Source organism: Podarcis erhardii (genome assembly GCF_964252035.2).
Source record: "Podarcis erhardii genome assembly, chromosome: 14".
NCBI classification, from domain to species: domain Eukaryota; kingdom Metazoa; phylum Chordata; class Lepidosauria; order Squamata; family Lacertidae; genus Podarcis; species Podarcis erhardii.
The window spans coordinates 538,861-562,553 of record NC_138503.1 but is presented as its reverse complement, the minus strand read 5'-3'; the positions used below and the strand labels follow the sequence as shown (position 1 = coordinate 562,553).

Below are 23,693 nucleotides of genomic sequence, written 5' to 3'. Positions count from 1 at the left end.
ATTCTCCATCTCAAAATCTACCACAGTCAGGGAAACAGAATTGAAATTCAGTGTCAAGGTACAGCTTGTGTGATGCTCACTTGGCAACCACCCATCTCTGTGTGTGAGGTTTTGTTCCGAGCTCGTGGAAACTCTGAGGGAAAAGGAGAGTCAAAGTTCTTTCTACTGAGCCCAGAAAATCCTGTGGCTCACACTGCCCACACCATATAGCTGCTCCTCAACCCACCCATGGCTTCTCTAAAGGTTTTCAATAAATTGCAAGAATTTGCCACTCTAGAAACAGAAGCCATAAGCTTCTGACAAATATCAAGTTTTGAGTGCTCAGTTTCTTGTGGGTCAACAGTAGATATTCTAATGAGAACAAATACTTAAGAAATTGTTTTTTGTTTTTCACAAATATTTTTTAAAATGGCATGCAATTTTTACAAAGTTCACATTCTTCCCCTTTCTCCATCACCTGAACTTTTAAGTTCATTTAAACCTTGAAGGAGCAATCCTCATATTAATTCATGGGCGGGTTCCTTGGTCTTCATGAGATTCCTTGGAATCTTGAATGCTTGTCACCAGCTTTGATACCTCTCAGAATTCCAGGAATGGGGAACCTCTGGCCCTCCAGATGTTGTTGTACTCCAACTCCCATCAGCCCTAGCCTGCATAACCATTCTCAAAGATGATGGTAGTTGAAGTCCAGCAACATCTCGAGGGCTACAAGTCTCCTACCCCTGCAATAGATTAATCTGGTTGAGAAATATTTAATCATTTGTCTGGCTATTTCAAGCAGTGGAGAATGGTGCTCATTAGGACTGGTAGGGTAAAAGGCAGGGAGGCCAACAGTAGGTGGCGCCAGAGCCAATGGCTAGGAGAACCAGAGACAGTGATGGGCAGAGCCTAGTTTTGCCTCCCCCCTCCTTCCTGCTCAGTTCTGCAAAGGTAACACAGAAACTGAGGAGGAAACTGAGAGCCAGTGTCATCCCCTAGACTGCTTGTAGGTAAGGAGCTTGTAAGCTACAGTGGCAGCTTGAGGGAAGACTGAGGTTGGTGTGCCTATGTTCCACTAGCTCTAATAAACCAGACTCCTCTGATTCCAAGTGTCCAAAGTGTTCATATCCATTATTCCCCTGCGTGAGTGCCTAAGGGGTGGGGCCTGACAGGCCTCATAAGGACGGTTGCTGCTACTGCTGCTGCTGTCCAGGAGGACTCGGAGGGGCGCAGAGTTCTTTTTAAAATGTTTTAAAATTTTCTTTTTCCCTTTTGAATTTTTTGTATGTGGGGTGGGGGGTGGGATGGATGTTTGGTTGGTCTTGGGAATTTGTTTGATTTTGATGTATTTGTAATTTTTACAGTTTTTTGTTTGTATTGTTTTATTGTTTTATTGTGTGTGTTTTTTAAAAAAGGTTTTATTTTGTTCTTAAGGGGAGGGGTCAGGGCTGCCGGGGAGTGGGTCCCAGCCAACAAAATGGCTGGAGCATGTTCCACAAGGGGGGGATGCACTGGGACAACTGATCTCAGTGACCACTGAGGAGGAGGAGTTACGTTCCTCCTAGACCAGACCATGTCATTACAGAGGAGGCAGGTTTAGTCGTTGTCTGAGGACTATCCCTGCCTCCGGGTCTGGTCCTGACCGGATGGATACTAGAATCAGGAAGGGATACCCACATGACCTGAAGGTGCTGCTGTGCAGTGCCAGGTCAATGATTCATAAGACCACTGCCATCCATGACTTGATCATGGATGGAGGACTTAACCTGGCATGTGTAACAGAGACTTGGTTGGATGAAGCAGATGGGCCTGTCCTTGCCACTGCTTGTTCACCAGGTCTCTTACGCACAGCAACCCAGGGCTTGTGGGCGCGCGGGGGGGGGGTTGCAGTGATTTTTAGGAAGTCACTAGTTTGCACCAGTCAATTTAGCGGAACCACCTGCTACATCGGGGCCCAATATGGGCCACATGATCTCCTGCAATGATTTTGCAAAGTTTTTTGCAGATAAAGTCGCTCAGATTCGGGAAGAGGTAGACTCCACCGTGGGAGCAGGGCCAGGGCTGGAGAGTGCTAGAGTCCTGTCTAGTCAAGTTGCGTGGGATCAATTCCAATCTGTTACCTCCGAGGATGTGGACAGGCTGCTTGGATGAGTGAAACCAACCAGCTGTCTCCTTGATCCTTGCCCATCCTGGGTTATAAAAGCTAGCCGGGAAGGGCTGGGCGATGGGCTTCGTGGGGTGGTGAATGTTTCTCTCTGTGAGGGAGAATTCCCAGACCCGCTTAAAGAGGCGGTTATCAAACTGCTTCTTAAAAAACCATATTTAGATGCTGCCAATATGGCCAACTACCGTCCAGTCTCAAATCTTCCATTCTTGGGCAAGGTGATTGAGCGAGGGGTTGCTGAACAACTCCAGGGACACCTGGAAGAAGCGGACCATTTGTATCCCTTCCAGTCAGGATTCAGGCCTCATCATGGGACTGAAACTGCCTTGATCGCACTGGTCAATGATCTCCGGCGGGCTAGGGACAAATGTGAGAGCTGTTTCCTAGTCTACTGGATCTCTCAGCGGCGTTTGACACCATTGACCATAACATCCTTCTGGACCGTCTAGAGGGGCTCGGAGCTGGGGGCACTGTTATACAGTGGTTCTGCTCCTTCCTCCTGGGCTGTGTTCAGAACGTGGGAGGGGGGGGATGAGTGTTCAGACCCCTGGGCTCTCACTTGTGGGCTGCCTCATGGTTCTGACATCTCCCCCATGCTTTTCAACATCTACATGCAGCCACTGGGAGAGATCATCAGGGGGTTTGGGCTGGGTGTTCATCAGTATGCGGATGATAGCCAGCTCTACCTCTCTTTCAGATTGGAACCAGTGAAGGTGGTGAAGGTCCTGTGTGAGTGTCTGGAGGCGGTTGGAGGATGGATGGCGGCTAACAGATTGAGGTTGAATCCTGACAAGACAGAAGTACTGTTTTGGGGGGACAGGAGGCAGGCGGGTGTGGAGGACTCCCTGGTCCTGAATGGGGTAACTGGGCCCCTGAAGGACCAGGTGCAGCCTGGGAGTCATTCTGGACTCACAGCTGTCCATGGAGGCACAGGTCAATTCTGTGTCCAGCGCAGCTGTTTACCAGCTCCATCTGGTATGCAGGCTGAGACTCTACCTGCCCGTGGACTGTCTCAACAGAGTGGTGCATGCTCTAGTTATCTCCCGCTTGGACTACTGCAATGCGCTCTACATGGGGCTACCTTTGAAGGTGACCCGGAAACTACAACTAATCCAGAATGCAGCAACTAGACTGGTAACTGGGAGTGGCCACCGAGACCATATAACACCGGTCTTGAAAGACCTACACTGGCTCCCAGTACGTTTCCGAGCACAATTCAAAATGTTGGTGCTGACCTTTAAAGCCCTAAAAGGCCTCGGTCTAGTATACCTGAAGGAACATCTCCACCTCCATCGTCCTGCCTGGACACTGAGGTCCAGCGCTGAGGGCCTTCTGGCGGTTCCCTCGCTACGAGAAGCCAAGTTACAGGGCAGAGGGCCTTCTCGGTAGTGGTGCCCACCCTGTGGAACGCCCTCCCACCAGATGTCAAAGAGAAAAAGAACTACCAAACTTTTAGAAGACATCTAAAGTTTAGGAAAGCTTTTAATGTTTAATAGGTTATTGTATTTTAGTGTTTTGTTGGAAGCCGCCCAGAGTGGCTGGGGAAACCCAGCCAGATGGGCGGGGTATAAGTAAATTATTATTATTATTATTATTTATTTATTTATTTAGTTGTACGGTAATTGTTATCTACAATCCCATAAAAGAGTCATTATCCATCATACTGCAGATGGAAAAATTAAGGCAGAGAATAAATTGTTTGCCTAAGTTCACCTGTTGAGTTCAAGGCAGAGGCATGATTTGGAACAGAGATTTCCTGATTTGGATACCAGCCGACACCATCTAGCTGCCTTCTCTAACTGTGACCTTTTCTCCTTTTCTTCCTCAAAAGAGACTGAGCCAGACTGACTGTTGCCCATATACCCGTTGACTTGGCTTCTGGCACCAACCGTAGATGTTCCATAGTACAGCACTCATCATTTCCAAAATATACAATATCACCAGGCCATTCGATCCAGCAGTGCACATACCAGTGACATAGAGTCAGTGTTTCTCACTTCTTTTGGAGAGTGTTGGCATGACTTCCAAATACTGCACAGGCATTGCTGTATATCCTCTTACTGAAGTGGATTGATTCCAGGCGTGGCTTCCCTTAAACCACAGGCCAGGAGGGGTGAAATGAAATGTTACCACTGGGCCAGGAGAGGATAGTCTACTCGTTGTTTTGTCAGGGCCATCACTCCAACCACCAGTCTGATGTTGGTCTGATTTTGCTGTGAGCCATGATCTCAGCCGTACTTCTGGTCATTCAGAATATTTCCATGTGATCTCAGGTATGCAAGATGGTAAAGCAATTGAACTCATTACACTGGAGCTCCTTTGGTGGAGGAGAGGGCTATTGATGGCCACGATGGGTATGCTCTGCCTCCACAGTGGGAGGAAGCCATGCTCCTAAATTTCAGTTGCTGGAAACCATAGGAGGGGACAGGGTTGTTGTGCTCAAATCCCGCTTGCAGGTTTCCCGCAGGCATCTGGTTGGCCACTGTGAGAACAGGATGTTGGGACTAGATGGGCCAATGGCCCATCCAGCAGGCTTTTTATGTTCTTATGCTCTTAATCAAACAGCTCAACCACTTGCCAAGAACAGTAAGCAGTACTTCTACAAAATACTGCATCGAAGGCAGTCCTTTGTACCATTCCTCATAAGGGGCGGGGTAGGGGAGGAATCAATAATTATTTGGTATAAGGGGACATCCATGGTAGCTTATTTATTTATTAAATTTCTATACTGCACTTCTTCCAAGGATCACAGGACAGTATAAAAATATAAAAATACACAATGCAGTAAGAACAATCCCCCCCCCAAGCCTCCTTGGGAGAACACTCCATATCAGATCAGTTCACCTGGAGAGAGGCAGTCCTTGAGGTATTGTGGCCATGAGCCATTTAGCAGAAGCTACAAAATTTGCTCACAAAGGCATACATTTAAACTTGATATAAAACTGGCCTTGCTGTGTGAAAAATTGAAGTCAGTGAGATTACTGCCTAGGTAAAGGGTAAAGGACCCCTGGACAATGAAGTCCGGTCAAAGGTGACTATGGGATACAGCATTCATCTTGCTTCAGGCTGAGGGAGCCAGCGTTTGTTCACAGACAGCTCTTCTGGATCGTGTGGCCAGCATGACTAAACTGCTATTGGTGCATGGAGGACTGTGACAAGTGCCAGAGCGCACGGAAATGCCGGTTACCTTCCCGCCACAGTGGTACCTATTTACCTACTTGCACTGGCATGTTTTCAAGCTGCTGGGTTGGCAGGAGCTGGGACAGAGAAATGGGAGCTCACCCCATCGTGCGGATTTGAACCGCCTACCTTCCAATCAGCAAGCCCAAGAGGCTCAGTGGTTTCACTGCATCCTGCCAGGAATGAACATTCAGGATGATCATTGCTGATACTGTTGACAAATGGGAACTGCAACAAAATATTGTGGTACATCCTTGAAGTGTGCATGCACACGAAAGCTCATACCTAGAACTAACTCAGTTGGTCTTTAAGGTGCTACTGGAAGGAATTTTTTTATTTTGTTTTGACCATGGCAGACCAACACGGCTACCTATCTGTAACAGGAAAGACCTTGCTCAAGATTCCAAACAGACAGACATGACTTCCTCTAGGATATTTTTTTAAGCTGAAGGGCCACATGTTGCTCACTTTATGTTGTAGGGTTTTTTTCCTGTCCATAATCCCTAACACTTTTCAGCAGCACATTTGTTAGCACTCTTCTTCCAGGTTCACTCATTACATATTAGGGAAGAAACAAGCAAGAAGTTTGTGCCTACTCTTGCAGTAATCTTAGTTTCTTAGAACAAGGCCAGCCTTTAACAGAGACTTCTGTTATACAGAATGGGAAAGTGCGACTCCTGTTTAGATTAACTGGCGGCAACAGCTCTCAGGCACCTGGATGTATTGCTCATAACAAAATGAATTAGACATACTAGGAAAACAAAATCTAAACATTTTCTTCTGTCAAAACAAAATAAAAAAAATTCCTTCCAGTAGCACCTTAAAGACCAACTGAGTTAGTTCTAGGTATGAGCTTTCGTGTGCATGCACACTTCTTCAGATACCTTCAGGTATCTGAAGAAGTGTGCATGCACACGAAAGCTCATACCTAGAACTAACTCAGTTGGTCTTTAAGGTGCTACTGGAAGGAATTTTTTTTATTTTGTTTTGACCATGGCAGACCAACACGGCTACCTATCTGTAACATTTTCTTCTGTATCTGTGAAGCTTTTGCAAGCTCATGTTTATAATGAAGTAATGCTTGATGTCCTTTCCAGCTATACATCAAATCTCAATTCCTCCTCTTGATGAAAATTTCTAGTACAGTGGTACCTCGGGTTAAGAACTTAATTCGTTCCGGAGGTCCGTTCTTAACCTGAAACTGTTCTTAACCTGAAGCACCACTTTAGCTAATGGGGCCTCCTGCTGCCGCCGTGCCGCTGCTGCACAATTTCTGTTCTCATCCTGAAGCAAAGTTCTTAACCCGAGGTACTATTTCTGGGTTAGCGGAGTCTGTAACCTGAAGCATATGTAAGCTATTGAATGCTATCAAAAATGGATTAAAACTCAAGAAGTTGTAGAAGGTCACATATTTCACAAGCAGGGCTGAATCCAGAGGATAGCGATATTGGGCATTTGCCGGCATCCAAAGGCTTGTTCACATGTTGTACTGAAGTGTCTACGCAGGTGCTTGGCTCATGTTTGTGTGAAAGAGTAGATACTTGCTGATTTGCTGTTTTGTACTAGGATTGTACATTCATTGGATGCAACATGTGGACACTCATATGGACACCATTAAATCCAGTCTTTTTTCCTTGGTACTTGAAATGGTGTACATGGAGTTCTTGGGCAGTCTTCACTAAACCCAGAACTGCTTAATTTTAGTAAGGGAATATACTGTCATGGGTACAAAGGGGTTCTAGGCAGGAGTGCCAACTTGACCCTGTGACTCTGGGTGCCCAGTACTGTGGGTGCCATGCAGCATGTATGGCCCTGGCACCAAAATTTGTGGGTGCCCGGTCCCTTCCTGGGGGAGTTGGCACCTGTGGTTGTAGGGGAGAGAATGGTGTGTGTAATTGGTGTGTGTGAGAGAGAAAGAGAATGTGATGCCTACATATGGGGTGCACATGGCGTTGGGGGCTGTGGCCCCTGAACGCTTTTCCCAAGAGGAAATTCAACCCTCAGCTGTTACTGAAGCATGAATACTGAGCAGTAAGCAAATACCTATTTGGATATTCAGATCCCCCACCCACCTGGAATCACGCGTGGGAGAGCAGAGGTGAGCATGCTAGTCCTCCATCATCCTCCACAAGTTGGAGGACTGAATGTTTGCAATGGATACCCCATCTCAACTCATGGAAAACCCAAGATTCTAAACTCCAGAAGGAGGTTACGTTAGCAGAGCAGACTCCCCGCTGGAGACATTCAGCCCTCCAGCTCATGGAGGGTGACAGCAGACCTGCTGCTAGCATGCCTGCTCCTGCTCTCCTGCATGCAGTTCTAATCGTGTTGGGGATTCAAACACACAGGCAGGGCTGAAGATGCTGATAGAATATGATGGGGGGGGGTCTCTGAGAATCCCTGGTCTGATGTTCACGCTGCAGTTGTCCTTATTCCCGATTTCTGGGAATGGAGTTGAGAGACAACCTAACCTGGGGAGAGAACAGCAAAGACCTGGTGAAGAGAGCACAGCAGAGGTTATATTTTCTGAGAATCCTCCGGAAAAACAATCTCTCAAAGGACCTGTTGATGGCATTCTACCATTGCACTGTGAAGAGCGTACTAACTTATGGTCTGTGTGTGTGGTTTGGGAGCTGCACGGCCAGGGAAAAAACAATGCTATCCAGGGTTGTAAAGACTGCAGAGAGAATTATTGGGTGCACTCTTCCCACCTTAGATCAAATCTATGCTGCCAGGTGCCATAGGAAAGCGGCAGAGATAGCACATGATAGTACGCACCCCAGAAATGATCTCTTTCAGCTTCTGCCTTCTGGAAGAAGGTATAGGGTTATAAAGGCCAGGACTAGCCGCCTGAAAAACAGTTTCTACGCTAATGCAATTCTGGTTTGAAATGCAGCATAAGGGGTCTCTGTAGTATAGTGTATTTTAAAATGGGGTTTTAGAGTTTTTAGGGGTTTTTGAATGTTTTATGTAGTTTTGTAGTAGTTTTATGTAGTTTTGTGGTAGTTTTATGTAGTTTTTATGTAGTTATATGTAGTTTTCAATTTCATTGTTCCGCAAGGGACAATGACAATAAAGATATTGTATCGTATCGTATCGTATTGGACCCAAGTCAAGCCCAGGAAAAGCCACAGGATCAGAGTAGCACGTCTCTTGGAGCAGGAGGGAGGCTCCTCCTCATACAGGCTGGATGGATCATGGCCCCTGGCCTGTCTCTTGGTGATGGTGTGTCTAAGAGACCTGGCAGGACATAATGTTAAACACACCAGCCCTCTGGTGACCCTGCTGCCGCTGCCGCCGCCTTCCTTACAAGACCCTTCACAAGTTCAAGTTTTCTGCCAAACCACACTGGATGCAATTTCCTCTGGGGGCAAGCCTATCCCTCCTTTTCTTCCCCAGGGTCTGCCTCATTTTGGTCTCCATTCCATTTGGTCTCCAGCATTTTATCTCTCTGCTTTGAGGGTGCAAATGATAAGCCTGTTTCTCTTGGGCCACATCCCAGATATATCCCAGGAGGTGGGTGGAATGAGAGGATGATGGGAAATGAAAGAGGGAAAGGGGAGTTTCGGTGCTAGTGCCATGTATGCTGCATGGCACCCATGGCCCCAGGCACCCATGGTCGTGGAGTCGTTGGCACTCCTGGCATCTGGGGAGCAGCAGGTTTGGGGAGATGGCATTCACATTATTGCTCTGTTTACCCTCCACTATTTTATAAAATACGCACATGCACAATTTTTACCTTCTTATGTACAACTCTTCTGTTGCTGTTGGAATTATTACTGCAGATGATTATTGCTATGCCTTCATGGTTTTACAAATGGGTGACTTTTTGTGCAGGCTGGCATGCTTCTTTTAACAGGCCTTATGGCTTTGTTAAAACTCCAGCTTATGCTCATTGCAGAATGAAAGGTTAGACAAGCTCCTGCCAAACAATGGGCCGTGATACTGATTGAAATTTCTGTGCTACTTGGAACAATCAAAGTGATTTATAGTTCCTTCTCACTCTGCCTGCCCCCTCAGTGCACCACATGTTTTTGAGGCTGGAGTTCTAAGGGAGCTGAAGAGTTTCCAGCTGATGGGAAACAGTGGGGAAAAGAAATGGTGTGAGACAGCAACCAGATATCGTGGGAATCTAGCTGGGATATGTTTATCTCACTCTTATTTTTAGCAACAGAAAGTGAATTAATTGCAAGCTGAATGTTCCTAACCAGGATCTATATGGGCTTAATCTGGGAATGATCTTTACTATTATTTGTATCTGGGTTTTAATTGACCAGCTTAGATAGGCAAAGACATGACTGGGGCCCTGTCTGACCTCAAGAATTTGCACTTTTGCCCAAGAGAGATAGACAGATAAATACCAGATGTGTCTAGTAAGCTCAAAAGCAGGACCAAAGTGCAAGAGCACTCTACTCACTTACGATTCCCAACTACTGATATTCACTGCCTCTGACATTGATAGTGGAAACAGAAGATAGTCACCATGGCTGATAGACATTGATAGCATGGGCAAAGCCAGAGGTGAACCAGAAGCAGAGGGGTGCAGGGTGCAGTTGGTTAGGATTGCCAAGTGGGTTTGATCTAAATCAAGGGTGGAGAACCTGTGGCACTTCAGATGTTGTTGGACTACATCTCTCGTCATCCCTGATCATTGGCCACATTGACTGGGGTTGAGGGGCATTGGAGGACCAAAGGTTTCCTACCTCTGCCTTATCCAGACTTTCTGGTCAACATATTTATTCCTGGCCTGTCTAGTCCCTGCTTTCTTTGGTGATCTCCCAGAGGTGCAGTCTTGCCCTCTGCTTATCACCAAGTGGCATTCACTCCCTTCTAGATTTCCCTGTCCCTGGAGAGTTGCCAGTCCAAGCCTAAGCATTTTCTTAAAATGTTGCAAGATGTACACTAGCCAGGGGGAAATTCCCCTGCCAGTATTAAACAGTCACTAGTTTATGAGTTTACAGAAAAACAGATGGATTGCATTATACTTTAGCTTGTATATGTGGTTTATTTATATTCTGTTGGCTTTTTCTTTTCAAGCATTGTTCCCAGTCCCTACAATTATTATTATTATTATTATTATTATTATTATTATTATTATTATTATTATTATTGTCTCTGTGGTTTTATATGTGTTGTAATCCATCCAGAGTGGCTGGGGAAACCCAGCCAGATGAGTGGGGTATAAATATTTATTATTATTATTATTATTACACCTTGGAATGGGAAAATTCTGCCGGATAAAAGAGACATCCATTTAAGCAGTTGGAAGGTCATGCAAAGCCAGAAGAAATTAGGAACAAGAAGCTATGGAGATGCCTTACACTGAGGGCTCAGCCTCACTTCCACTCATCCCATGCCTAAAAAGGATTGGTCCAACCAAGTCTGAGTGGTTTTTGCCTTTGCCCTGCTACTTTCTCCCAGAAAACCCACTCTTCAGTGCTAACTCAATTGATGTTGCTCTGATTCAGCAGTAAACAGCAGGTTTTTTGGGGGGGAAGCAGTTGGGAAACTGGAAGTGTGGATGAGTCAGCCTGATGGTCCATCCAGCTCAGGATTATGGACAATGGCTGATAGTGGCTCTCTAGGAATGAAAAATTGGGTCTTTCCTAGCTCTGCTTGGAGATGCTGGGAACTGGACCTGGGGCTTTCCCCTATTTCTGCCCCCTCCCCTATTTCCAGTGCTTTTTTTATTAAAAAAATTGCTTAGGGGTACTCTCATTTTCCTGCTCATGTTGAAATACTGCCCCTCAATGAGGCCAAACTTAGATTCACAAAATGTTTAGGGGAATGCGTCCCACTGCGTCCCCCCCAGAAAAAAGCAGTGCCTATTTCTATACAATGTCACCATCAGAAGGAGCATGTGGTTGTCCCATTCCAGCCAGCTATGCCCTTTCCCAGGATACTCCAATTCCTCCCCCCGTCACCACAAATACTAAAGGTTTGTCCACAGTTACCTTTTCTCAGTTCATTGTAGGCACAGTCTGCAATTTAAAGCTGTGTCCAAGCACCCTTTTTTTCAGTCAGAGCAAATGGCAACCCACAGAATACTCAAATGGACATTTGCTCTGATTGAGCGCTAAAGAGTGGGTTAAAAAAAAAAAAGTTAAGACACAGAACTGTGCCTGGAAAGAGCAATGCAAAAGGTAAATGTGGATAAACTCTCATGTCTCATCCATTCCATACATTCCATAGAGCCATAGCATTATGGAGTTGGAGGTTACCCCAAGGGTCATGTAGTTCTACCTCCTGCATGTGGCTTCCCCCAAAGAATTCTGGAAATGGTAGTTTACACCTCAGTTCACTCAGTGTCTCATTTCCCCACCCACCGCCAATCTTAAATTCAGTTCTCTAGATTTCTACCAGAATTGGTATTTGTTGCTGTTGTTGTTTTGTTTTAATCCTCATGCAAATTTGCTAGGTTGGCTGGAGAATTGAATTGCAAAGTTCATATAAGTGAGAATTTTGAGGAATGGCTGCATGCTAGTTCTCATGTTGTTTTAGAAAGTGCATATTTGATAGTTTCATCTTTAAATGTAAACTGAATTCAGTTTCTCCCTCTTTCCTGCCCCTCTGGAAGGCTGGGGATGCTCGCTTGAGGTCTCTCAGGAACTTGGATTGTCCCATGAGATTTCACAAGAGCATCCCAGGGTCTTCCAGAGCCAGTGTGCTGAGTGAGCCTTGCCCACCCCCTTAAAAGCTCATTTCTCACCAGGTAACCCCAGCAGACCTAGCACAAAAGGAGCATTGAGGTTCTCCACCTTGCTTGGGACTTGCACAACTTCAACCAGCCCACCTTCAACTGCATATGGTTGAAATCACATAAGTCCAATGCACTTAAAATTAGGAATTTGTGTATTTGATTGCCTTTTTCCTGTTCCTTTTTGTGGATCAGCACACAAACTGATGCAATTTCTGGTACCATTTCCCATTTTGATGCCATTTTTATGACGTCCCTAGAACAGATGATCCTTTTATGAATACATTGTAGTGTCCCACTGAATCTGTTTGGATGTTTACCATATGTTGTAAGGCAATATTTTTGCTACATGATAAAGCTTTATTTGGTTTATATATTGGCTGGTTTCTAGACAAGCTCAGCATATAATTTACAGCCCCAAACCCTCCTGACAATAATCTGAGCCTTAAGAATGGGTCATGCTCCTGTTCCCATTTGTTATGGCAAGAGAAAGTCCATTGCCTTCAGCGCTCTAGCAAGAGGTATATAATTTTCTCTTTTCGCTATGTTATTTGCTGTATCAGATTTGGTTCTCAAATTGCCTCCCATAAATTCAACCTAACAGAAAGTTGTGGGGGCGGGGGAGAAAGATAGCAGAAATGTTTCCATGATTTAGAGTCATCTTGTCAGGGGTTCAGGGAGAGAGGCGCAGATGAGGGAGGAGACAGAGAGCGAGGGGGAAGGATTCCAGGGTGACGAGGAAGAGGACGACAATGACCCAAGATTGTCCATGAGTCCGTCCAGTGAATCGGAGGACTCCCAAAAGGGAGCCCCCCTGGTCAAGCCAAGGGGAGCTAGAGGGGGAAGCAGTCAGGAGCAGGGGAACGAAGGGGGAACCCCCAGGGGGAGCTGGAGATCGGGACCGGCTTCTCCGCCGGAACGGAGTGAAGGGGGTGGAGTGACCAGTGTGCCAGAAGGAGCAGAACAGGAAGCAAAGAGGGGAAGGAGATCGGGGCAAGACGTCCTGCCAGAAGGGGCGGGGAGTAGTACCGAGAGCAGTGTAACTGTCGAAGGGAAGGTCAGGAGCAACGTACGCGCGCCAAGTTCAAAATGGGAGGCGCGCGGAAGTGAAGAGAGTCCTGGGGAGGAGCCTGGTTCCAAAGCGCGAAGGAGGGGGGAGCAGGCGCCAGAGGATTCAGCCTCTGGAGAGGCCCGAAGGGAGAGAACACAGGGGGGCAGAAAGGCCCTGCGGAAAAGGAAGGAGAGGAAGAGGTGGACCAGTACAAGCCTCTTAAACTGGTGTAGAGGCGGGACTGACTCAGAGGGGACTTCAGCGGTCTAAGCGTAACGGACGTAGAGCCACAGAGCTCGGATGTAAAGCTAAGAATGTTCTTCAATAAAAGCTTTTGTACATAAGCCGGACTGGACTTTGGTCTCTTGTGAGCTGGGACCACGGGTGGCTCTGACACATCTGCTGTACCAAGATTGAAATACCGCTTTTCAAATACCCCCAACCCCTTACTAAACAGCCTCTGGCTGCAATATGTCAAGAGATCCCACAACTCTTATCAGCTTGGCAACATGACGTGGCACCGATTAAAGAATGTGGTTTTAAATAAGAGAGAAGGAAATGAACTTTTGGAGATATAATTTAGACCTGGGGAAAGGAAGGTGTCTGGCTGCTCAACCCTGTACATTGTGTAAATGCAAGGCTAGAGACAAAGCAATGTTGAAGGGGCTATAACTGAAGCAGTATCCAATGATGCGCACAGGCCCACTGAAAATAATGGAGTTATTTTTCCCCAGCATTATCTCTGGTCAGATATTTTGAGGGGGCTTTGAAATGGCAAACTGTATAGTACATTATGGACAGAGGTACAGGAGTCCCAGGTAGCCCCTTCTCCTTGCAAAACACCTGCAGGGGCGTTGCTTTGAAGCAGAGGTGGAGCAGAGTGCATGTGAATGCCTGACCCTTCTCTGCCAGCCTCTTTTGCCCATAAAAATACATGAAGTATCATCCTGGATCAGACCAAGAGTCTACTTAGTCTGGTATCTAGCTTCCCTCAGTGCCTAACTGGATGCTTCTTTTAAAGGCTGTGTACACACCAGACATTTAAAGCAATTTTGATGCATTTTCCACAACCCCCAAAGAATCACGAGAAATGTTGTTTGTTAAAGGTGCTGGGAACTGCAGCTCTGTGCAGGCTAAACTACAGTTCCCAAGATTTTGGAGGGGAAAGCCTTGTGATTTAAACGTGTTATGTAGATGTGTACACACATACAACCCCCTTGGCTTTGTACAGGACACACCTCTCATTGGCATCCATTGAGTGTGCTTGCCTGGATGAAATATGCCATCGAGATCTGACAAGGTCCATAACCCAGTGGCTGAGCACCTGCCTTGTAAGCAGAAGGCTCAGCTCCCAGCAACTCCAGGTAGGGCTGGGAGATATTCCTGCCTGAAACCCTGGAGAACTTCGGTCAGTCAGTACAAGCAATGGACCAATGGTCTGACTCAGTAGAAGGCAGCTTCCTATAATTACACCTTCTGCTTGCCTGGATGCATGGAGGATACATTTGGATGTGTGAGCGTATGTAGAAACTAGCCACACAAGGAAAGGTAAAATGTATGTTTGTTGCTCTGCCTACCTTTGCTTCTGGCTCCTCCCACTAGAGGTACATAGCCCCTGGAAGGTTGCCCATAGGGGAATGTGGCTCTCGAACTAAGAAAGGATCCCCACCCTGGCCCACTATATGTTTTTCAAAACTTTTTCCCAGTAGAGGAAAAGGCAGATTTTTTTAAAAAAAAACTATCAATTGAACTTAATACATACTTTCCATCCCTCCTTCTTCCAAAGACCCAGACCCTCTTGTCATTCTCCCCACCCCCGCACTCCAGCAACGCTACTGGAGACTTCCCCAGCGACACCCAGCAGCCATTGGCAGCAGGGCAGAGCAGCCAACAGCATGAACAGGGCAGAAGCCAAACCCCCTCTGAGCAGCTCTGTGCAATAAAAGCTGGAACAAGGATTTGGGTGAGGCAGGGCTACGAGGGAAGAAAATAATGGGTACATTCAAAATGCATGTTCCCTATTTGGAAGCCCCCATGACTCATATCATCTCCAAGGCCAACTTTTGTGGGTCATGAGTCAGCTGTAAATTTGAGTTGAGAATATTGTGGCTTTTGTGTGCTGTTGCTCTCATTTTTAATTTGCACTGGTTTCTCCTTTTCTTTTGCAGTGCAGTGCATGGAGTGATGTGGGTTAGGGAAAGAAGGGTGGGTCCATTTCAGCTCTCTCTGTTTCTTGGTTTTTTCCCACAATCTAAAATTCAGTTCTCCACATTTCTACAGGATTTTGTTATTTCCTCAAGAAAATTCTTCAGCAGGATGCAATGACAGCATCCCTGAACAAAGACCTTGGATTCTTATCTCATTATACATGACAAAGCCATTTTTCACCTTTTCACCCCTTGCTTTTTCCTGTAAGACCTATTGCAGTCGTTAAGAGTCGTCAACAGGCTCATCACAGCTATCTGCCAATCACCCATTCCCACCACCCTTCTGAGTAATACCCCTCCCCACCTTCTCACTATATAGAAGGGTCTGGAAACTTCTGTTTCAGTGTATCTGAAGAAGTGTGCATGCACACGAAAGCTCATACCAAGAACTGACTTAGTTGGTCTTTAAGGTGCTACTGGAAGGAATTTGTTTTGTTTTGAGCATCCCTGCTGATTGGCAGGCTAGGCCAGGTGAGCTCTAAGGTCACTTCCAGCTCTGGAATCTCATGATTCTATATTGCGGATGGGAAGAAGGCAGACCAGGATTTCCTGGAAAATCTCAGGGTTGACTCGCAATAGCAACAGCAAATGACTTTCCCCCATCTAATAATTTGTCTGCTAGAATTAAGGAGCGGGTTTTTGTGTGAAAGGACTGAGAGCTCAATGAGATGCAATGAGTCTGAAGCTTACCCACCCCTGTTCTGTGCCATTTTAATCCTAGTTAATGGACTTTATAGAAATTGACAAGGTCCCTTGCTTCAGGGTATTATGATTATGATATGGTTATGATTATGATCCTGCCTTTTCCCCAGACCAGGACTCAAGGCAGCTTACACAAATTAAAACAAGAGAAGTAAAATACAAAAAACCTAAAAACTAAAAACATTATCATTAAATCTGTAACAAAAGATTTTAAAAAACAAATTTATTAAATACAGATGATAAAAATAGCACAGCACTATTAAAGGTCCATTCCTTAAACCCACCCACCCCCCAAACCCTAGTCAGGGCTCAAAGCCTGTTGGAACAAGAAAGTCTTCATTTGCCAGCAGAAAGACATCAAGGAGGGAGCCAGTCTGGTGCTGGCCTCTCTAGGGAGGAAGTTTCAAAGTCTGGGAGCAGCCACCAAAAAGGTCCTCCCCTACATCTCCACCAAACGTGCCTGTGAAGGTTATGGGACTGAGAAAAGGGCCTGCCCAGAAGATCTCCAGGCAGGTTTGTATGTGAGAATACAGTCTTCCAGATAGCCCAGACTAAGCCATGTAGCTCTTTATAGGTCATAACCAGAACTTTGAATTGTGCCCAGAAACAGACTGGTAGCCAGCGGAGCTGTTGCAAAAAGTTTTTTTAAAAAGGCTCCACCCCCCAAAAAACCCCCAACCCTGGCTAATGTATTATATTTAAATTACTATTATCTTGCCTGCACCAGAGGTACTGAAGCTGATGAGGCCTAAGACAGATGGAGCGTTGAGATGACACTCTTGAGAGCAAGGGATTCGAAGCTGGTTGCCAATAGATTGTGTATTAATGAAATGCAGGTCTTTCCCACCAATGAACTGAATGTGAGAAATCAGGAAATAAAAGTTCTCCCAGCTTTTGAGGGGTCACGGGATAAATTCTTTTGTTCACCTCTTTGCCTGTCTTTCTAAAACAGACCATGCTTGCCTGACTCCAGTTTGCCGGCAGCCTGATTTTATATATCCTGTCCCACAGAATTTCAGGGCTCAGTGTTTTTTCCTCTGGGAACTGGGGCGGGGGTGGCTGAGGAGAGGACAGCGGAGAAATGTTGTCATATTAGGAATGTGTCTCTTTATCTCTCCCCAAGGGAACCTGGACACCCATTTTCCACAGCCCTCTGTGTCTCTAAATATACATTCATATTATAGTTCCAGAGAGGAGGCAGCCTGGGTGTGTGTTCACTCAACACAAACCCCGGGCTGCACACCACACCCCCGCTGGCGACGTGCTGCAAGCCATGCCCCCACCTGCTCTCTGCTCCCAGTGCCGGAGCATGCAGTTTTGTTACTATTCCCCACCGCGCTGGGCGCCATGCCCCCAGGATGCACATCAGCCACACACCCAGCAGTGCTGGAGCATGCAGCTTCACCACTGGGTGTGGCCATAGTCAGTGGTAGGACACCTGATTTGCATGCAGGAAGATGATTCAATCCCTGATAATCTTCTGGAAGGTCTGGGGAAAAATCCTGTCTGAAAGCCTGGAGAGACACTGCCAGCCAGTGTTGCCAACAATGAACTTGATGGTCTGAGTCAGTATAAAACAGGTTTAGGTGGGTGGGTGCGGAGAGAGAGGGAGAGAGAGGGAGAGCCTGCATTATGGGCAACAGGTGGAGAGTATGAAAGCCAAAGCTATATTTAAGGAAAGGTGCTGCTGAGACTCTCTGAAAGGACCCAGAACCACATGGCCATGTCATGCTGCTTCCAAGATGGATGAGGTTGCATCTTCTCTTGGTTGTAGCTGCCCTGGCAAAGTCAGAGGAGAGGATGGAAGAGAAACGAGGACAGTAAAAGGGAGGCAACGGGACAGCCATATGCCAGCAGTGTCAAGTTATGCAAACTGTCATATGGGAAATCATGGGCACTGCTGAAAGACAAAGTCCGAGATTGGTTACATTACGCTCAGATTAAAGAAGTCTTCAAACTTGATAAAAAGTTAGGATTCCAGGTGGAAAAATCGAAGTTAGAAACGGAATTGTTAGAGCCTAAGACTAAGGTACTTTCAAGAATGTAAAACTTGCTGTTAAAATGGAACACACAAGATGAAACGGTTAAATCGGCTATGATAAAGTGGGCACAGGACATTGGGTATAATATTATGTTTGAGGACTGGGAAAGGTTGTGGACTACTGGGCTGAATTTCACTGCATGTAATGCTTTGAAAGAAAATGTAATGAAAATGATATATAGATGGTACATGACCCCAGTCAAACTTGCAAAAATATACCACTTGTCTGATAACAAATGTTGGAAATGTAAGGAAAATGAAGGAACGTTCTTTCACCTTTGGTGGACTTGCCCTAGAGTGAAGGCTTTCTGGGAAATGATATATAATGAGCTGAAAAAGGTATTTAAGTATACCTTCCCTAAGAAACCAGAGGCCTTCCTTTTGGGGATTGTCGGCCAAGGGGTGCTAAAGAAGGACCAAACATTTTTTATGTATGCAACAACAGCAGCAAGGATACTTGTCGCTAAGCATTGGAAAACCCAAGATCTACCCACACTGGAAGAATGGCAGATGCAACTGATAGACTACATGGAACTGGCTGAGATGACTGGCAGAATCCGAGACCTGGGAGAGGAGACGGTAGAAGAAGACTGGAAAAAATTTAAGATTTACTTGCAAAAATATTGTAAAATGTATGAATGTTAAGCAGGATGCTTGATTATAAACAATTTGGCACCATTGAAACAGACGAAGTGAACTATGAAGATAAGTCAAATTCAAGAAAAAACAAATTTTTAGATAATTATTAGGCTAAGTTTAATTTTTTAAGGAGTGAAATAAACGTATCTAAATTTGAGATATAACATTGGAAAATTAGATAGTAAGGATGGAGATAAGGTGATAAATTGCTGGTTTAATTTTTATAATTTGGAACGCAGGAGCGGGAGATGTGAGGAAGTCCAAAGGAGATAAGAAAATATGTTATGATATGTAATATTTTTGCTTGCTTTTTTATATTGTAATAAAAAAACCCTTAATAAACATTATAAAAAAAAAAAAAATCATGGGCACTGCACTTTGGAAATTGTTTGGCATTATATGTCCCTGTTTGCCTACTGTCTTGCAATAACCCGCACAGAAGGAACATGGGTCTGTTCAGTCTGTTTGTTTCCATCCTGCCCCAGCAGGGTGCTACCACCTCATCTCATTTTAAAAAACCGCAACATTACTTCTTTTTAAGCATGTGCAAGAAGACATCTATTTCTGATGTACAGGCTCCAAGTGCCGTTGCTTATGTAGCCAAAATGGCACCACCCACACAGAACAGGCAGGTATGAACAGGCTGGACTTTCCAGAAATACCCAAAACTATTTTGAAAACTATAAAGATGAAAGAAAGGAAAAAAAAGAAAAAGAAAAAAGGAGGGAAAGAACATTATACTTCTGAGCAGCTGCTTGAACACAGGAGATTGTTCTGAGTACCAGAACTAAGCAGAGCTCATAAGAATTCAAGGAGAGTCCTGCTGAATCAAGCCCAGTTGTTGTTGTTGTTGTTGTTGTTGTTGTTGTTGTTGTTGTTGTTGTTGTTGTTGTTGTTGTTGTTGTCATCTCCCTGACAGGGACTCAGGCAATCATTAAAAACAATTAAACATTAGCAGACTCTCTCAATCTAGCTATGCAGATCATTCCAATAAAAACATCACAGCACCAGCCCTTTCCTTAAAAACGTTCAGTTCTCCAAAGCATACACCAGCTGGCAGAAAGACAACAAGCGGGAGGAGCTAGTCTAACTTCTCTAGGAAGGAAGTTCCAAAGTTTGGGAGCAGCCCCTGGAAAGGCCCTCTCCCGTATCCAAAAAAAGCATTATTGTGAGGGTGGCAGGACCGAGAAAAGGCTCCTTTAAGCCCAGCATCCTGTCCTCACAGTGGCCAAACCAAGAGAAGCATGCAAGCAGGACCCGAGTGTAAGAGCAATTCTACCCCCCAGCAGCAGAGGTAAAACATAGAGGTAATTTTAATCTGCTTAAGTATTTTAAGTTTTGTAAGCTGGAAAGTAGGGTTGTACATTTTTCTTGATTTTACGGCTTTACCTTTTGTAAACCACTTTGAGGTTTTTTTACAATCAAGAGATGTATACATCTAAATAAATAAATAAATAAATAAATAAATAAATAAATAAATAAATAAATGAGTTGGTAGCCATTGATATCCTTCTCTTCCATGAATTTGCCTAAGCCTATCCTAAAGCCTCCCCCACCCTTGAAAAACAGTGCACACAACCTCTTCTGCTTAGCTTGTCACATATAAGGGATAGATGGAATAAGCTCTTTACCATCTAAGGCAGGTTCCCCATAATAAGCTCACAGAGCTTAATGAGGCTATATTATAGGTAGTTTGGCACAAAACTCTCAGAGTCTGCAAAAATCAGAGATTGGAGATAGCTTGTGTATATTAGGAATACTTTTTAGATTCAAGCTAGGAGCCCGTAACAAATAACATGAGTGCTCAATTCAAAATTTGTCCCCCTCCCTGGTTTTGGTCCCTTGTTGCTTTCTGACAGTTGCAATAATTCAGTGACAGTAAAAGTCACAAAGGGGAGAATTTCTGTGACAGAGGCTTCTCCAGTCTGGTGTCATCCTGATGTTGTTGGACTACAATTCCCATCAGCTGTAGCCAGCTTGGTCAGGGATTATGACTTACGGTCTTCAAACAAAAACATATTGAAGGTCCCAGGCCACAGAGAGGTTGGGCTGGCCTCAACTAGAGCCAGGGCTTTTTCGGCTGTGGCTCCGATCTGGTGGAACGCTCTCTCACAAGAGACTAGGGCCCTGCAGGACTTGACATCTTTCCGCAGGGCCTGCAAGACAGAGATGTTCCACCAGGCCTTTGGCCAGGGCACAGCCTGACGCCCTCCTTTGGCAATCCTCACAGAACTCTAGCCCAATGGTTGCCATTAATCTGATTGGAATTAATTTTATAATGAAATGATTTTAGAATGTTTTATCATTTTACTGTTGTTAGCCACTCTGAGCCCGGCTTCGGCTGGGGAGGGCGGGATATAAATAAAATTTATTATTATTATTATGTAAATTGTAGTTCAGAAAGCCAGGAGGGCACCAGGTTGGTGCAGCTACTCTAGAACTACCCTTGGCCGGGGTGGCCAAGATGGTGTCCTTTAGATGTCCTGGAGTACAAGTCTCACTGTCTATTGGCCTTGCTGGCAGGGGCTGATGGGAATTATAGTCCAGTGGCTTCTGAAGGTCACCATGCTGGCTATTCCTGATGTATACTTGGCAATCACTCCTTTGGGCCACCTTGTCTCAACCAACTTCCGCAACATTGCTCCTCCTGACCTGAAGCCTTGTGAAGTTCTTTTCCTCTTAGATTAACCTCTTCTTGACTAAAATGTCTGTCTTCTCTGTCTTTTGCCTCAAGTCACATACCATTCCTTCAATTTCTGTTCTCTCCTTGCCTCTGGACTTCCCACATCATAGAGGCATAGAAGCATAGTGCTAGAAGGCTCCCTGAGGGCCCTCTAGTCCAGCCCCCTGCAAAGCAGGAATCTCAACTAAATCCTTTTGCTTCTCTGATTCCCAGGGACTTCTTTCAAGTCCTCAGGCTGCTTAAAGAAATTCATGTGAGGTTTTAATCTCAACCACACTAACAACTTCCCTTGTCCTCACAGAGCCTGTTGCTCTGTTCCCCAAGCAATCAAACATTCCAGTCCCATCTCAGTCAATTAATATAAAACATTTCACTGCCACTAGTACAATGTGTTAAGAATGTACCATATTTTTCCATGTATGATGCTCCCATGTATAAGACAACCCCTATTTTTCTTGAACCTTAAATTAAGAAATCAATATTTTAAACATCAAGATCGCCCAAAGTCATTGCCTTTTGGGGGGAGATCGCTGCCCTGCAGCCCCCATGCCACCCTGCACCCCCTACCGTATATTAGAACATCAGCTGCAGTCACCCTGTAATGGTTCACTGAAGTCCACACACTGGTTTATGGAAGTGGATTGGCAGTTCCGACAGCTTCTTCGGGAATGTAACAATATTTAGCAAATCTAGCAATATTTAGCAAAAAACATTATCTTATACATGGAAAAACCCAGGACCCACTCTTAACCCACACATGCATCTGGGGAGTCATTTCTTAATTTTTTACCAATGGTGCCTCTGCTGTCACCCAGCATGAATCAGGCCACGACCCACTAGTCCATCCCGACCCACCAGTTGAAGACCAGTGATACAGATAGATTTAATTGATTCCTCCGATGCAAAAGATGCATATGGGTCATTGCCAAAGAGTCACTACTTCTATAAAAGAGAAGAAAGAACATGTGGCCATTGGGAATTCATAGTGCCACAACCATCAGAAATCCCACACAGCCTTTAGGTACTGGCCACACCCTTTAACTTTCCTCTACACAACCACAATGTGCACGAACATGCTCCTTTTAAAGTCCCGACATCCATTGGGAGTCCTGCACTGGATCCACACTGGAGAACTAGGTTCTGTAACTCATAGCACAATTCAGATTTCTGGGTAACCAGTGTAAGAGTTTTTCACAGGAGCCTGCAAGCCATAATCAGCTCCAAACATCAAGTCATTCATAAGCAAGGCTCCTGTGTGTGAAAGCCCTACACAAAATGCACACTGCTGGCACTGTTCATTTGCTACCAACCATTTATGGGTGGCTCTTGTGGCTTTTAGTCTGCAAAAAAAGGGTAAAGCTCCAATTTCTTGTAAAATTTCTTAGGTCAACTTCTTCAGGATCAAACATAGCCAATTCAACAGACACAAACAGGTTTACCAAAGGGTATGGCTCCGGCAGATAACTCATCTCATCCATCAAAAGAAGCTGCACCTTCAAGGACGGTGCCTACTGTCTCTCACTCTGACAACCGCACATTGAAGCATTTCTCATGTCTTATTCAGATCATCTCCAAAACAAAACCTGACCCAAGCGCTTGAATAATAGAGGCTCTGGAAGTTGTGACTGAGACCTGTCAATGACCTCTCTGTGTGCTTTCCTAATACAACTCCTCAACACATTCCTTCACTAATCCTGTGGCTTTAGGACAAAACTACATGCTGCAGCAATCCACTGAGAGTCCTTTTGCATGCATGCTTGTTATCCATGCGTCTCAGTGACAAATGCTCCATATACGCCCCCCCCCCAGACAAACAAACATTTTCTCCCGAAAAAGTGGCTGAAACTTCGGAAGGAGAAGAGATTGGGGCTTACCTCCAGACTCTGGGTTTGCATGGAGTGGCAGTGTATGTAGCAGAAGCTGGAACATGGGCAGAAGCACAGGCACCACTGAAGGAAGGCTGGACCTCATGGTATTGCCTGGAATGGGCCAGAGAGCGGCACTCAGACCATTCCCTGGACACTGAGCAACAAGCACGCAAAGGAGGCACAAGCTACAGACACAGCCTGTCTGTTTTCAATTGAAGGTTCGGCTACTACTATATTTAATAAGCTTGCAGCTGAGGGAGGGATGTTCTGAAGTTCCCCACCAGTCAGAAACAGGGCTGGGTTAAAACAGATACCTCTCATGTTACAAGTCAGTTCCCCTTCTTAAAGGGCTAGTTCTTCCCCCTCCCCATTTCCCCATTTAGAAACTGTTTGAATATCTCCTCCTTCGCCTCCTTCCCTCTCTGTCATAACTTTTTGGGAACTGGCCAGGCTTTCAGCTCTTTGTTTTTCGGTATGGTTCT

At 45.3% G+C, this 23,693-nt stretch overlaps 1 protein-coding gene across 1 annotated transcript in view; it reads right to left on the bottom strand.

Moving 5' to 3' along the window:
* Positions 1–23,435, bottom strand: part of CSPG4 (chondroitin sulfate proteoglycan 4) — a 129,752-nt gene extending 106,317 nt beyond the window's left edge. The window contains exon 1 of the mRNA XM_081838622.1: positions 23,218–23,435. Within this exon, the coding sequence (XP_081694748.1) occupies positions 23,218–23,314 (97 nt within the window). The 5' untranslated portion in view covers positions 23,315–23,435. The remainder of the gene's footprint in view (positions 1–23,217) is intronic.
* Between the last annotated feature and the right edge of the window lie 258 nt (positions 23,436–23,693).